Source organism: Nipponia nippon, unplaced genomic scaffold (assembly GCF_047370975.1).
Source record: "Nipponia nippon isolate SJK-2023a ecotype South Korea unplaced genomic scaffold, ASM4737097v1 scaffold_4, whole genome shotgun sequence".
Lineage (NCBI taxonomy): Eukaryota > Metazoa > Chordata > Aves > Pelecaniformes > Threskiornithidae > Nipponia > Nipponia nippon.
Window position 1 is genome coordinate 55,898,437 of NW_028262358.1, and position 13,692 is coordinate 55,912,128.

The 13,692-nt window shown below is 39.6% G+C and overlaps 1 protein-coding gene across 5 annotated transcripts; it reads left to right on the plus strand.

The window, feature by feature from the left end:
• The first annotated feature begins 12 nt into the window (after positions 1–12).
• DCPH1 (damage control phosphatase 1) lies at positions 13–10,191 on the plus strand. 5 transcript variants are annotated; one of them, XM_087776921.1, is made up of 6 exons: positions 13–113; positions 1,140–1,245; positions 1,786–2,027; positions 3,505–3,670; positions 4,657–5,379; positions 7,683–10,191. In XM_087776921.1, the coding sequence occupies exons 1-6, from the start codon at positions 64–66 to the stop codon at positions 7,824–7,826; spliced, it is 1,431 nt and encodes a 476-aa protein (XP_087633047.1). In that variant the 5' UTR covers positions 13–63; the 3' UTR covers positions 7,827–10,191. The 5 variants fall into 5 exon arrangements, with proteins under 5 accessions (XP_087633047.1, XP_087633050.1, XP_087633051.1 ...); XM_087776924.1 differs by having other exon boundaries at positions 4,657–4,875; XM_087776925.1 differs by lacking the exon at positions 7,683–10,191 and having other exon boundaries at positions 4,657–4,875; positions 5,195–5,330.
• Positions 10,192–13,692: the final 3,501 nt, after the last annotated feature.

The following is a 13,692-nucleotide window of genomic DNA, read 5'->3' on the forward strand; positions in this document are numbered from 1 at the left end:
AACGTCCGGCTGCCTCGCCCCACTTCCGGGGGGCGGCCCGCCGGCTCGCGGGGGCGGAGCAAGATGGCGGCGGTAGCGGCGCTACCGGTCTCCCTCTCGGGCAGGTTTAAGGGGTCCGTCACGGCCTGGCGCGCTCGTTTCCGGCAGTGGGGTGGGGGGCAGGAGGGAGCTGAGGGACCGGCTGGCGCCCCCCGGCCGGGGAGCGGCTGCTTTCGGGTCCCGGGCCCCTCGGTCCGGGCCTCTGGCCTAGCGCTGGGCGCGGGGCGGAGCCGGGGACCGGCTCTCGGCCTACTGGTGCGGGCGGGGGCCGCGCCAGCGTCGCGCCGTGGGCGGGCCCGCTCGGCCCGGGGCCGCGTCGCCGGGAGGCGGCGCTGTGGGCGCGCCGCTGCCGGCTCCGCGCCGCCGCCGGCTCGGCGCCGCCGCCGCCGGGCCGGGCGCCCTTTTGGGCCGGCGATTCCTCGCCTCGCCCCCGCTTACCGCTGCGGTTGTCCCTGCCTGTTCCTGACCGGAGTACGTCTCGGGAAGGCGCACGTTGCGTGTCTGTCTTTCCTGGGTTTCTTTGGGTTCAGCAGTGGGGAACTGTTCAGTTCTGGTTCCCCGAGACAGGGGCTCCGACTCACGGGGTAGAAATCTTCAAATAAAAATCATCCTTCAGGCTGGGTTCAAGCTCTCTGTAGGGCTGGTCACGTTTTTCTCCTTGTCCTGCTCATCTATAAACAGTGTTTGGGGAAAATACAGATCAAGTAAATAGTGGAGAGCAAGTTGTGTGGATTTTCTTGTTGATACAAGACAAACTTTAAACAGATCTCTGTGCTTTTAATTTTAAATTTCCTTGACTTTACCTCTGGGTAACTGAGAAATTAGGGAATGCATTTTAGCCTAGAATTAACTGCGATTTTCGCTCATTTGGCAGGGCCAGTCGCTTAGCGTTCTCTTCCCTGAAAAGACCACCATTTGTCTTTTTCTTCAAAAGCAGACCTAAGAACCTGACCAATTTGAGATTTTTTTTGTTTGGTTGGTTTTTATTGTATCCACTGCTTTAAAAGCACATACTTGAAAGACCTTGCATTTATTTCAAAAAATAGAAGATATTTCATCATTTCCTCTCAATAATAAAATTTTGATCCTCTCCTTTTTAGATCCTTTGCATATTTTACAGTTAAAGATAGACTGCCCCAGATCCTCACAAGAGTTATTGATACTCTGCATCGACATAAAAATGAATTTTTTGAAGAACATGGTGAGGTAAGAGTAAGGTCTCTTTTTTCCCCCTAACCCTTCAGACCCCTTCTCTGTCTTGTTTTTACTGGTTTCTTACTACAGTCATTACTGGTCTTAATCTTCTTGTCTGTTGTTTTTGGTTTTTTTTTTAATAATCTCTTTCTTCTACCTATTTTTCATTCATTTTGTCACTCACCTTTCTGTCTAGCCTTTTTCTGATCTATCTGTTCTGCAACTGCTTCACTTTCTCAGGTTTTTGTGTTGATGCAGTGTTTAATAGGCTGTAGTATCTTCTGAACATGGCAACGTTTCAATACTCTGTTCCCCTCTGATAAGCAAAAAGTCCAGTCTGAAAAGAAGTCCCATACACAATTAATTCTGGGATGTTGGGTGTAAGATGAGCCTTGTTCACCAAAATGTGTTCGGTTGAATCAAGCTCTGATTTGTCAGGGACTCGTATTTGGCAGTTAAAACTTATCACTTATATCTTTCATGAAAAATTGATCTGTGTCTGTACAGGAATAAATGTTCAGAACAGGAACTTTTGTTCTCCACTTATTTCAGAAGGGTGTTGAAGCAGAGAAGAGAGCTATATCTTTCCTCTCCAAACTGCGGAATGAACTGCAGACAGACAAACCGGTGACCCCATTAGAAGATGAGCTGCCTGATGCTGCCCTGTGGAACCAATACCTAGACTACCAACGAAATTTATCAAATGGAAATGGAGAACCGAGTTGGTTTCAGTCCCCTTGGTTATATGTAGAGTGTTATTTGTATCGAAGAATTCATGCAGCATTAGCACAGAAGTAAGTATTTACTAGCTTGGTATATTACTCTGCAAAACATTATTCTTTCCCATTTTTATTTTAGGAGAAAGGAAGACAGCTGAGGAGTAAGATAAAGGAAAATCTTAAGCTTTTACCATGTTCCTTTTCCCCTGTCTCACACCTCAGATTTAAAATTAATACTTTTTCTTCTTCTGTGCAGCAGAATTTGAAGCTTATTAGGGTTTTTTTATGCTTCAGTTTCTGTGACATTTTCTACATGAAAACTCTTAAGCTTGACTGTATAGCTTGACCTTCTTGCAGACTAATGTGCGCTGAGATAAGAAAGTTATTTAGCGTTTCTAAAAGGTTTGTTAGTCTAGAATTATCTCTTAAGACATATGTTAGCCTAAAACACAGAATGCGAGAGCCACTAATTTGTTGGGCCTTTTTGTTTTGCTGCTTGAAATCTGAAGTTACCATTTGAGAACTGTTCCTTGTAGCAGTAGACCCGGCTTAAGCAGCCCCTGCAGTTCATTCTACACCATCTTCTTAGTTACAGCAGTGTTTGCAGACTATGTATTGCATCGAACTTTGGGAGCTGATCCTGGTTAAAAATAACTTGGCAGGAAAACCTTGTTGTGCTGGTACTGTGGAGAGGTGCCAGCACAATGTAATGGGGTAGGAATGAGCAGTTTTTGTTCCCGCTGCCGCCAAAAAAAATTGACAGCTCCATGCATACTGGATTTGCCCTTAGTAGTACAGAGACGCAAACACAGTAATGGGACTCTGTTTCTACTGGTATATTGCGCAACTTGAACTCTTGTAGCAAAAACTTCAGACGTGAGATGGATCTGCTGGATTGCACTTAAGAAACCGAGCAGATACTTTTCATTAGTAAGCTCTAAGTTTCTTGATCTCCATTATTTAGCTGCTCTTAAGCATATGCTTGGATGGAAGTTCAATCATTTGTCAAAAGGCGTACGTGGAAATATGTCTCATAATAGATCAGTCTATATTTCTTATCTGTTAGAAGAACTGAATTGTTTTGTCATCTTTGTCATGTTAATTTTCTGAAGTCCTAGTTAAAAACTTTCATCAGTATGGGAAGTACACTTCAGCACACATGAACACGCTTAAAATGGGGCCAGCAATTCACTACATTAGTTCACTTGTATGTTACAGTTTTAATTCTCTGTGTCTGAAGACTGGAGTTCAAAATTGTCACTGTATGTGCAGTTCCCAGAATTGTGACTGAACACTTGTTCACTTCCAGAATATATTGCTAGAAACATAAAGGTGTCTTGTATACTGTCTGTTTCAGTGAGATATGATATCAGGCTGTTATTGAGATGTGTGAAAATCTAGTATGACAAATTAGAAGTGGAAAATCTAACTAGGGCCCATAGTACAGCCTAAAAAAGCTGAGCCTCAGGCTTGCATTTCCAGGTGTGTTTCGTGTGTTGTCATGGAAAATGTGGCAAGTATGTTAATATATTTGTTCTCCTTCTATTTTTAGCCCACCTATTGACAACTTTGACGTATTTAAGGAAGGAAAGGCTCAAAATTTCTTTGAATCCCAGGAGGCTGTTATTGCCTTATGCACTTACTTTCAGGAACTTCTTAAAAACATCAAGGATCTAGAAGAAAAGCAACTTCAGGAGGAACTTTTTAAGCTACTGCAGGTAAAGTAGTAGTGCTTAACATAAGAATTTAAAATATCTCTCCTATGTAATAAACAAAAACTCGAGGTTATAAAGAATCTGAACTCCATATGGAAACTAAAATATAGCTCTTCTGTTTGTAAAAATGCGATGAAATCCTGACAGCGATGCTGTACTGCTGCTACTCTGGAAATATTTAAATTTTGGTTGCTAGTATTAAACGTGACATCTTCATTATACTGCTGGTCTTCACTGTGTATTTGAAAATCCAGCTTATTCTCCCTCAAAACCGGTATCTCTAAAATGTTTTAAGTCACGTTCCAGATGGCCTTTTTGTTATTTAACTGTAAAATTTTAAAACAGTTCATTTTATAGACACTCTAAAAATTTTTAGACTTCTTTGGAAAAAACGTTAGAGGTCAGTCTGGGCCAGAAGTGGTTTAAAAGCTTTATAACTGCACTATTCTTGGAAAGTAATGCCTTCAGGTAGAATAGGAAATATCATAGGATTACGAATAAGTCCATTAGTTGGCAACAGGGCACACCAAGTATTTGATGAATCTTTATAAAGGCCTCATTAGCATGTACTTAAAATATAAGTTCTTACTTGGCTGCATGTAATAAAACAATAAACCTGCTTTTATTACTCCTTTTTCTGTGTTCCCAGTGATATTTTCTGGAATTACAGTACAGAGAATATTTATGTTTTAAGCTTTGCAATCAGTGTATTTACACTGATGTAAGTCTTCCATCTTTGTCACTTCTGATGCATGTTTCTAATGCCTGCATAAATACAGAGCACTGTTTGGTTTCTTCCACCAGATCTTGTCTATATTAAGATTTCTGTACAAGAAGTTGAATTTTATTAAAGGTTTGTGGAAAATGTGGAGTTAGAGCCTTCCTGTCCCTAAAATAAAAACAAACAAACAAAATCTTTAGTGTACGTGAAGTTTAGAATGTAGCTACAGTGAGACTTAGCAAATGTTCTTGTTTTTTCCTCCTTCTAGGTGTCATTGTGGGGCAATAAGTGTGACCTTTCTTTTTCAGCTGGTGAAGACAGCTCTCAGAAATCTAGTCCTTTACAGTCCCTGGAAAACATGATACCTTACATCTTAGTGAATGATATGGAAAACCTTTGGTCACTACTTGTAAACAGCAAAAAAAGAAATACAGAAAAAAGTAATGTTAGAGTTGACATAATCCTGGATAATGCCGGATTTGAACTCGTAAGTGATCTTGTGTTGGCTGACTTCCTGTTATCATCAAAGCTAGCTGATGAAGTCCATTTTCATGGAAAAAGTATTCCGTGGTATGTGTCAGATACCACAAAGCATGATTTTAACTGGACTATTAAGCAACTGCAGTCAGCTAATCATATGTGGATGTCTAGATGTGGGATAAACTGGGAGGGCAATTTGAAAAAGGGAGTTTGGGTTTACCGTGATCACATGTTTTGGACTTTGCCACATGATTTTTCCAGTATGGCTGAAGTTGCTCCTGACCTGTATGCTGATCTACAGAAGTCAAACTTGCTTCTTTTCAAAGGTGATCTAAACTATAGAAAGTTAACAGGAGATAGAAAATGGGAATATACTGTTCCGTTTCATCAAGCCTTGAACAAATTTCATCCTGCGCCCCTCTGTAGTTTGAGAACACTGAAATCTGACACTCAGGTTGGCCTAAAACCTGGACAAGGTGAACAAATTCAGGCCTCTGAACCTGAATGGATGGTAAGTGGAAAATACGGGGTAGTTCAGTTTGATGCTGCTCTCTAGTTAAATGGTTCCTAATATTCTGAAAGAGAGATTCAGTCTGAGTTTTAACTGCTTTCTCTGTTCCATGCTTGGCTTCAGCAAAGATTCTTTTTTGTTTGCACTTTTTCCTCCCAAGTGATTTGTTGTTTTTGTTCCACAACAGACTTTAATGTTGTGCAAAAGTTTACAAACTGTCTTTGTATACATAAATCAGTCTGCATTTCAATATATTTTGTTTTCCTGATGTCCAATGTCAACAGATGTTCAAGGTGGACATTTAGTTGTCCATAATATTTTTTTCTTCATCAGTGGGTGTGAGAGTTTATGGCTAACAAGTGAAAAATCTGCTTCAGAAACCATTTCCTCAATCCCACATTAGCGTGTACTTACTTATTTCAGGATAATTTGTGCTCCACATGCCGTGCATGCATTGCATGAGAGTTAATATTTTAGAGAATGCACAAATTAATTCCAGATAGATTCTTTGCAACGAATTGCAGGATCATATTTTAAAACTGTTGAAAATTGAGTTGACTTCTGCCAAGACTTTATTACATAAATGTTTTTTTACTTGCTTCTTGTGGCCATGGACAAATAATTTTTGATGTTTTGAGTATAGTTCGCTGTACATTAAGAGAAGAGTTCTTGGGTGATACCTTGTAAATATGAATTTAGAATTTGAAAATTAAATTTTAATTTTAAAATACAGGTGGTTGTTGCTAGCCAGTTTGCCTGTAGGAGGGGAGTTGTCCCATCTGATAGGAAGATTAGTGGGAGAAAGGACAATTCTCATTTTAAGAATATGGAAGGTATTGTTTATCTAAGAACCTCTACCAAAAGAAAGCACACACAAAAAAAAACCCAAAACAAACAAACCAACCAACCCAACCAGTTACATTAATTGGATTTTAGGTTTAATACAGATTTGAATTAAAGGTGGCCTGTCAGCAGTCTTTGCGGTTCAAGCACTGCTGCCTCTTTCCATGGTGATAATTCTCTTTATTCATCAAATGTATTTGTTTTTTTAAGAAGGATGCCATAATTTTCATGGAGGAAATACAGCCCCAGTTGCACTGAGAAGTATATGCTAGAGAAGCATATGCCATCCAGGTTGCTGCTAATTGGAGTTGTTAGATGTCCATTTCTTCTACCCCGGTCTCAAATGACTCAGAATTTTTTTTGAAAATTTAGGGATATTTTAGTGTTTTTTTCAGAGTGAAGTGAAAGTGGAAATGCATTAGCCATTTATAAAGGAAAAATGAAAAATAGATTCTGTCAAGCCTTAAAGTACTCCTGTGGTTTGAAGTAGGGCCTTTGATAGAGGACTGATGTAATGCCAGTGATAACCACAGGTTCGGTAGAACATGGTGGCCGAATTACCCATAGAGTCTGACTGGGTTACGCTCTTGTCCAGAGCTGCTGAAATGAGGTGAACTTGCCCTGGTAGCCAAGGTGGCTATGTTACAGAGAACAAGAGTAGACAGTAGAGAAACTTCCTTTTCCATTTTACATATGTCTTGCACAGTGAAAAGGAGGGCACAGAAGTGACCTTATTTGAGTACGCTCTGGAAGTGGTGCTATGGCAAGGGAATTGGAATGACTGTGTGGTAGAAAGTGGATTTAGACAGACTTTTGCGCTTACGGTTAACCTCAGACAAGGGTAAGCTTTGGCAGGCCTGAAGAAGTGGGAGGGGGAAGATGGGGCAGTATTTTGTACCTATTTCAGGCTTTGAAAATGAAGCTGGATTCCCCTTCTGGTCAGTGAAATCACTGGCAAAGCATGTCTTCTGAAGTGGAGAGAATCAGCTGCTGCTTATTGTGTTCATACAATAAAGATCTACACAGTGGATAAATATGCTCCAACTGTTGATGACTTTGATTATTTGTGTTTGTCGTCTTCGTACATCTGAAAGTGTATTAATAAAGTTGCAAGGTCAAGTATTCAAAAACTAAGGTGCTAGGAATTTCAGGAGGCAACGTGATATTGTAGGTAGGGTTCTACTTTTGAGACCTGGGTTTAGTGTTCTCATCTCCTTTGTATCTCTGGCTTAGTACTTCTAAAGGATGAATTCATGCTCATCCTTAGGCACCTGATTAAACTGCATAAATTAGAAATCCAGTCAAGAGAGCTGAAGGTCAGGCTGCTGAAGGTCTCTGACTGGAGAGAGCTCTGGGGGACTTCACCTTTGGTGCTTTGATCAAATACATAAACGACATGATGAATCTGGGCACTGGCGCCTCCGTTTCTCATCTGTGAAAATGCCGTTAACTTGTTTCAGATGCACTCTGAAGCAACAATTTTGGGTCAAGAACAGAGGGATGGAAGTTGTGGAATATGTGCCATGAAAACTTCCCGCCTTGTTCAGAGAGAGAAAACGATCAGGGGAAGAAATCTGCTTTGCCTGTGGACAGATTGTTTGTAAGGTGCTGACTTAATTTGCTGGAGAGGTTTAGAAGTGCGTAATGGACAAGAAGAGAAAGGATTGTTTCACTGTTGAGGCCATCCTTGAGGAACAGATTTGCCTCTTACACAATCCTTACACATGCTGAGAAACTTGGTTTCATTTTTCACTTGTTGTTAATCTGTCTCTCTGTGCCCAGGTTGCTTTCAAGCTGTTACTTCTGGGAACTCACAGTGCAGATCAGTGAAAATTAATATTCTGAAGTTATGATAAATAGAATCCTACAAAATGCCAAATCACTTAGGAGATGTGGCAGTATTCGCTCAGTATTACTGAATCATCTCATTGGAGATTGTTGCATTAATGTTTGTGAGGAAGTACAGTGGTGATTTCATGAGTACCATAAGACATGTAATTCTTAGATTAGCATTTGAATGCTAAGGTAAGAAATGATGTCACGCTGGAAAAAAAAAAAAAAAACAGAGGAAATAAATTAAATTAGTTCTATTCTCCAGTTTATTAAGTGAGCACTTTTCATCTTTTGACCCTCACAAAAAGAAGTTTATATGGTAATGTACAGTGTGACTGCATAGTTATGTGAGGAATGCACAGCCGTAACTTCCAAATGCTTAATTGCTTGACTTCTATAGCTGTAATTGCAAAGTGCTATCCATAGACAGAACTGAATACGCAGCATACTTTTCTGTTTGTTGGCTGGCTATATTTTTGTAAAGTTTGGATCGATTCTATGAAAAAAAAAAATGGTGCTGTAATGCTGGTGTTATATTCTCCCACACCACAATGAAGGAGTAAAGACAGACATTCCGGTGAGGCGCTGTGCTCTGCTGTTGGGTTACCTACAGTATAGTGGAAAGTAGGAAATGTTTTTGTAGATACTCAGTGTTAATTACTTGTGTAATGTAGCATCATGAAATGAGAGCATGTGCCCACTGCATTTAGGTGGAATTTACTGTTACACAACATAAAGCATATGTTATAATAATAGCATATGCTCTAGTATAGCATAATTTTTTTTTCTTGAGCATTCAAGAAAGTTGCTTCTGTACATCTGTGTTACAACTCATTGCCCAAAATGTTTGTACAGCATAACTCAGGAGCTACTCATTTGTATACCCAAATTCTTGAGATTTTCATTTCATGTGCCATTTGAATATTTATAGCAAAAACAAGGGCATTTTCAGTAATTCTGAGGACCACAACAGACCAACGTCTTTTGACTTCTATTTTTTTATTCTACCTTTTGAGCAACTGTAGTTGTAAATCAGTTTTTGATAGCAATGATTTTCATTTGTGATGAAACAGGAGGAAAAATAATGTCACAGGCACAGTGAAAGCCAGTACACACATCTGTCTGAATACTTGATAATTCATTAGATAAGGTATATACAATAATGCCGTGTGTTTATAAGGCTTCTTAAAATAAATTGATGTGGAAAGTAAGTTGATTGTATGACTGGAAACTGTTGCAAGAATATTGAAATAAATGATATAATTTTGTGCAAAAGTCAAACATCATTATACTACTACAGTGGCTGGGAAAGCCAATTTAAAATAATTCAGGTCTTAGTTCCTGAAGTTTTTGTCTCTGAAACAGATTTTATACAAAAACTCGTAAAGAATATTTATCCAATGAGGTTTTGAAAGATATAGAGGCAAGAGATGGGTATCATAAAATGTTCCTCTTCATCAAGACAGGGCAGTATTAGGGAAGTTTCTACCTTGTTACTCTACCAATATTCTTGTTCAAATTTCAAAACCTTAAAAAGCATTGAGAATCTCTGAAAATGTATCTGGTAATTACTTATTAAGGTTGATGCAGCTGATGGTGTCATTATCACGATCACTTCCCAAACTGATGGGTGCTCCATGTGTTGTCAGCAAAAATGGGAGTATTTTAGTGTTACACTTGCTGTAACTAAAATATTTCCAAATAACTTTGTTTTACACACCTTACTGATGTCCCATAAACCCTAACTATTGTTGTTGAAATAGTTCCTTTAAAGTTCATAGTGTATTTGCGTTCATGGTTGAACTACTTAACCACTTGTTCCATGTGAAGCATATTTATCTCCTGTACTCTGTCAGACAGGATAGGAAAAATGTTCACTCTATTGCACGAAAATTACCGCATGAAATGTTTTTAATCTAAAAAAACCTAAATCACGTCTAAAATACAAATTCCAAAATGGAATTTTGTACAGAACTGTTAGTTTTTTTCATTAAACAGTTTGTTTGCTTACAAGCCTTCTGTTTGCCCGTAATTACAGAACAAAAGTTTGGGATGATTTTTATTTAAAGCAAAAGTGTAAGTTCAAAGTCACCTAAGATTTACCTAAGGATTTTAAAATAAAACTGTGAAAATGTGCTGGTTAAAATGGTCCTTTTCTTTCTTTCCAATATAGCAGTGGCAGAAAGCATGTGGGAAAAAAATTCCTATACCATGGACTGTTTATGTTCTCGTTTGATTGTGGGTTTTTTTTTTCCTAAAACAGGTTTTCAGAACTTCTGTGGATTTTTATTCTAGCTGATACAGATATATTTCTATTTCTGTCAGCTCTGGAAATAAAAAGGCCACTTAAATAAATTTATATAGATAAATTAATCCACATTCTGTCTCAGCGTTACAGTTGTGAATTCTGCAGATGTATTGTGAGAAGGGTTTTTATTTACACTTCTTTTTGAGGTTTGGCTCATTTGGCTTTGTTTTCACTGGGAAAGAAATATAAAACGTCATATTGTGATCATAGACAATGAATAAACATATTCAGGACTTGTATGCTGCTTTTGCTTTAGCACTTTTCAGTAAGCTAAATAATCATAGTCTTTCAAACATCCTGTGAAGAAAAATGTTCGTGCTTGTAGGAATTTCTTTTACCTTTCCTGGGATTCCACTTACTTCTTCCAAGTCTTTAGTGAAATAAAAGATGAAGAGCTGAGCAGACTAAGGTAAGATATATCAAAGTATATATTATGGGCTTTTTTGTTTGCTTTCTCAATGTTAACTAATTGATTACTCTCATACTATCAGGGTAAGGCTGATGCTTTCTGAGTGACTATAATTGATAAAGGGCCTGATGACACAGTTTCTTGTGTCTTTCAGTGTGCAGTTCACACTGAGTTTTGCCTGCAATTGTGGTATTTCATTCAGGGATTAATTTTAAAGGAGGATTTGGTTGTTACCAAATGTGGAGATAGAGTGCCTGACACCTAGGCAAATGGATGATGGAGTAGAGGCAGACGGCATCCTATTCCGTGTATGGAAATGGCTGTACAGAAGCCCTGCGTATTCAGGGCAGTGCTGCTTAGCGCTGACGCGAGGCGCAGGGACATCTCCAGACTCTCACCCCTAAAGTTCAGGCACCTGCAGAGGAAGGCGTTCTGCCCCCTTACCTGTTAGCATACGGAATACTGTGCGGGAGGTAATCCCATAGAAATAGCTGAGCAAGGCTCAATCTTTAAAATGCTTGTGTATATTAAAATAATGCAGCAGAGAAGGACCTGCAAACTGGTAAATCCATGCTCTCCTTCAGTGGTGGCGTGTGTAGAAAGGTTGTTCAGGAAGCTGAGAACTGGCTTTTAGCAGCCATTCATGGCCTGGAATAGGTTTCAGCTCTGTCTCCCGCTTCCCAAGAAAATGCCTTAGCTGTCATAGATCAGGAAATGTACTGGGTTCTGGTCCTAGATGGCTTATATACATACATAACTGTTATTTTGGTCTAGGATCTGTGTTTGTAAAATACAAAACAGTTCTGGAAAAAGGGTCAGGGTCCAGGAGTGCTCCCTCAAGCTGGCTGAAGGATCCCTTCACCTGCTTTTCCTTCCGGCCAGTGACTCTTGTGTTATCTCCCTAACGGCCCTATTTCGGCCCAGGGAGTACGTGTACCCGTGGCCTACAGTTAGGGAATTAGGAGACAGATAAAGTTCAAATTCCTCCAGGCAGAGATGGGCCTACAACTTGCTGGGAGGGCTGTAGTATCTTTACATGAACAGAAAGTATCCCCGTTTCTCTGTAATTGGCTGTATTCTTGGATTTCAAGTAGTCCTGAATTAGAGCTACACTTGAACACCTTTGGGATGCGTTGGACATGCAGCTTTGACTGCATCAGTGGCATTAGGCTTGGCCCTTAGAAGTTTTGCTGCTACTTTTCTGGATCATGATGGAGCATTAGCAGGAGCCAGTTGTGCAGTGCAGATCAGGGAGTTTCCTGATTGCATTTCCACAGGTGGAAACCTCAGTTCTACATACAGAGGATTTCCAAAATAACTGCATGAATTGGGTTTAGACTTTCAAAAACTTCATATCTGGTTTAAGTTCCCCAAACTGAAAATGACGTAATATGTCAGCAGCAGCTTTCAAAGAAGAAACTCTCAGATTTTCAAAGAAAATAATTTCTTAGAAATTGTCCTGACTTTTTTTTTTTTACCATACTTGTGTTTCAATAGCTGCAAGTATCATTTAATGGCATTTTTTGCCTTTGCTTTCATTTAACGTTGTGCACTTACTGCTGATGTCCTGAGCTGGAAAGCAGCTGTGCAAGTATTTATTCTGTGTCCTCTCTCTCCTGTGTCTCCATAGATAGATAGAGATAGCTTACTCTATGCATAAAATATTTTTAACTAAATATTTGCTTACAGGGACATTATCTTAGTACTCCTCTTGTTTCTCTTTCACTAAAACATAGCTTGTATTTTGGATATAATGCTTGAATTTACAAGTAAAAAAGTTTGACTGTAATTTCCAAAATTTCAGAATATATTCTTTGGGAAGTGTAAGTACAGTGTTTGTTACACCATGAAGCTTTGCATTCTCATTATTGCCGTTTGCCTTGTGTCTGAGAATTAACACTTTGTTTTCAGTCCATGGTTATTCTGCCCTTACAAGATAAGAAGGCATCTAGTAACGCTATCATAAAAATGTTTGGTTACTGTTTGGTCATCCAGAGATATTTAATATCTGCTCATGGGCAGGCTAAACTGTTTTATTGCCACGTAGGAGATCTTCAGGAGAACCTCTCCAGAAGTGATTTCTTTTTCCCTGATGGTTCTGGGAAATGAGTTGCTCAAACATGAAATAGGGGGGGGAGGGGATCGTGCTTAAACAGATTCTGTGTTAAAACCCCACTTCTTTCCCAAGTCTGATTAGTTCCCCGTTCCCCCATATACATATGGCATTTTCACCACCCCGCTTTGTCCCGGTGGGGGAGTCCAGGGTTGTAAAACCAGCTGGCTTTTTTCCTTCAGAAGATTTACTGACCCCACAAGATTTCCCCATCAGTTTAGCTGAGCTGTGCAAATGCACATGGGATGAGGACAGCGTTGAACTGAATGTTTCGGGGGGGGGACACGGATGGGACTCCCATTTTGGTTAGGCAGAGGAACAGTTAAGACTTAATCAGACTAGTTAATCCTTCTTAAGTTCATCCACTATCAGATTTGCAATAGTAACTGTTATCAGACACAATTTACACACACACACACATCTTAATCGTATTAGTTAGTGATATTGTCTCTCCAGTTTCCCATATGAACCTATATTTTCCTGACAATATAATTTCATTAATACCTTTTCCACCTTGAAGTCTGTAGGTGTGTTATGAAATTACCTCCAGGGAGGCAGCATCTCCCTTTTTTAACTGAAGTTCTATTTTCAAGCCTATGTTTAGGATCTCTACATCAAATCGTCTGTCACTGGTCATGAGCCAGGCTTCTGTGTCAGCTGACAAAAAAGGAATGGCAATAAGTCCCGTCTTGATTTCTTCATTATTTTTTGAAGTAGGTAAGCTGAGGGTAAGGCACTCCTCAAGAAAACTTCCTCTACTACAGGATGTGATTTGAGGGGGCGGAGGAGGAGCACAGCTTGGTGTTG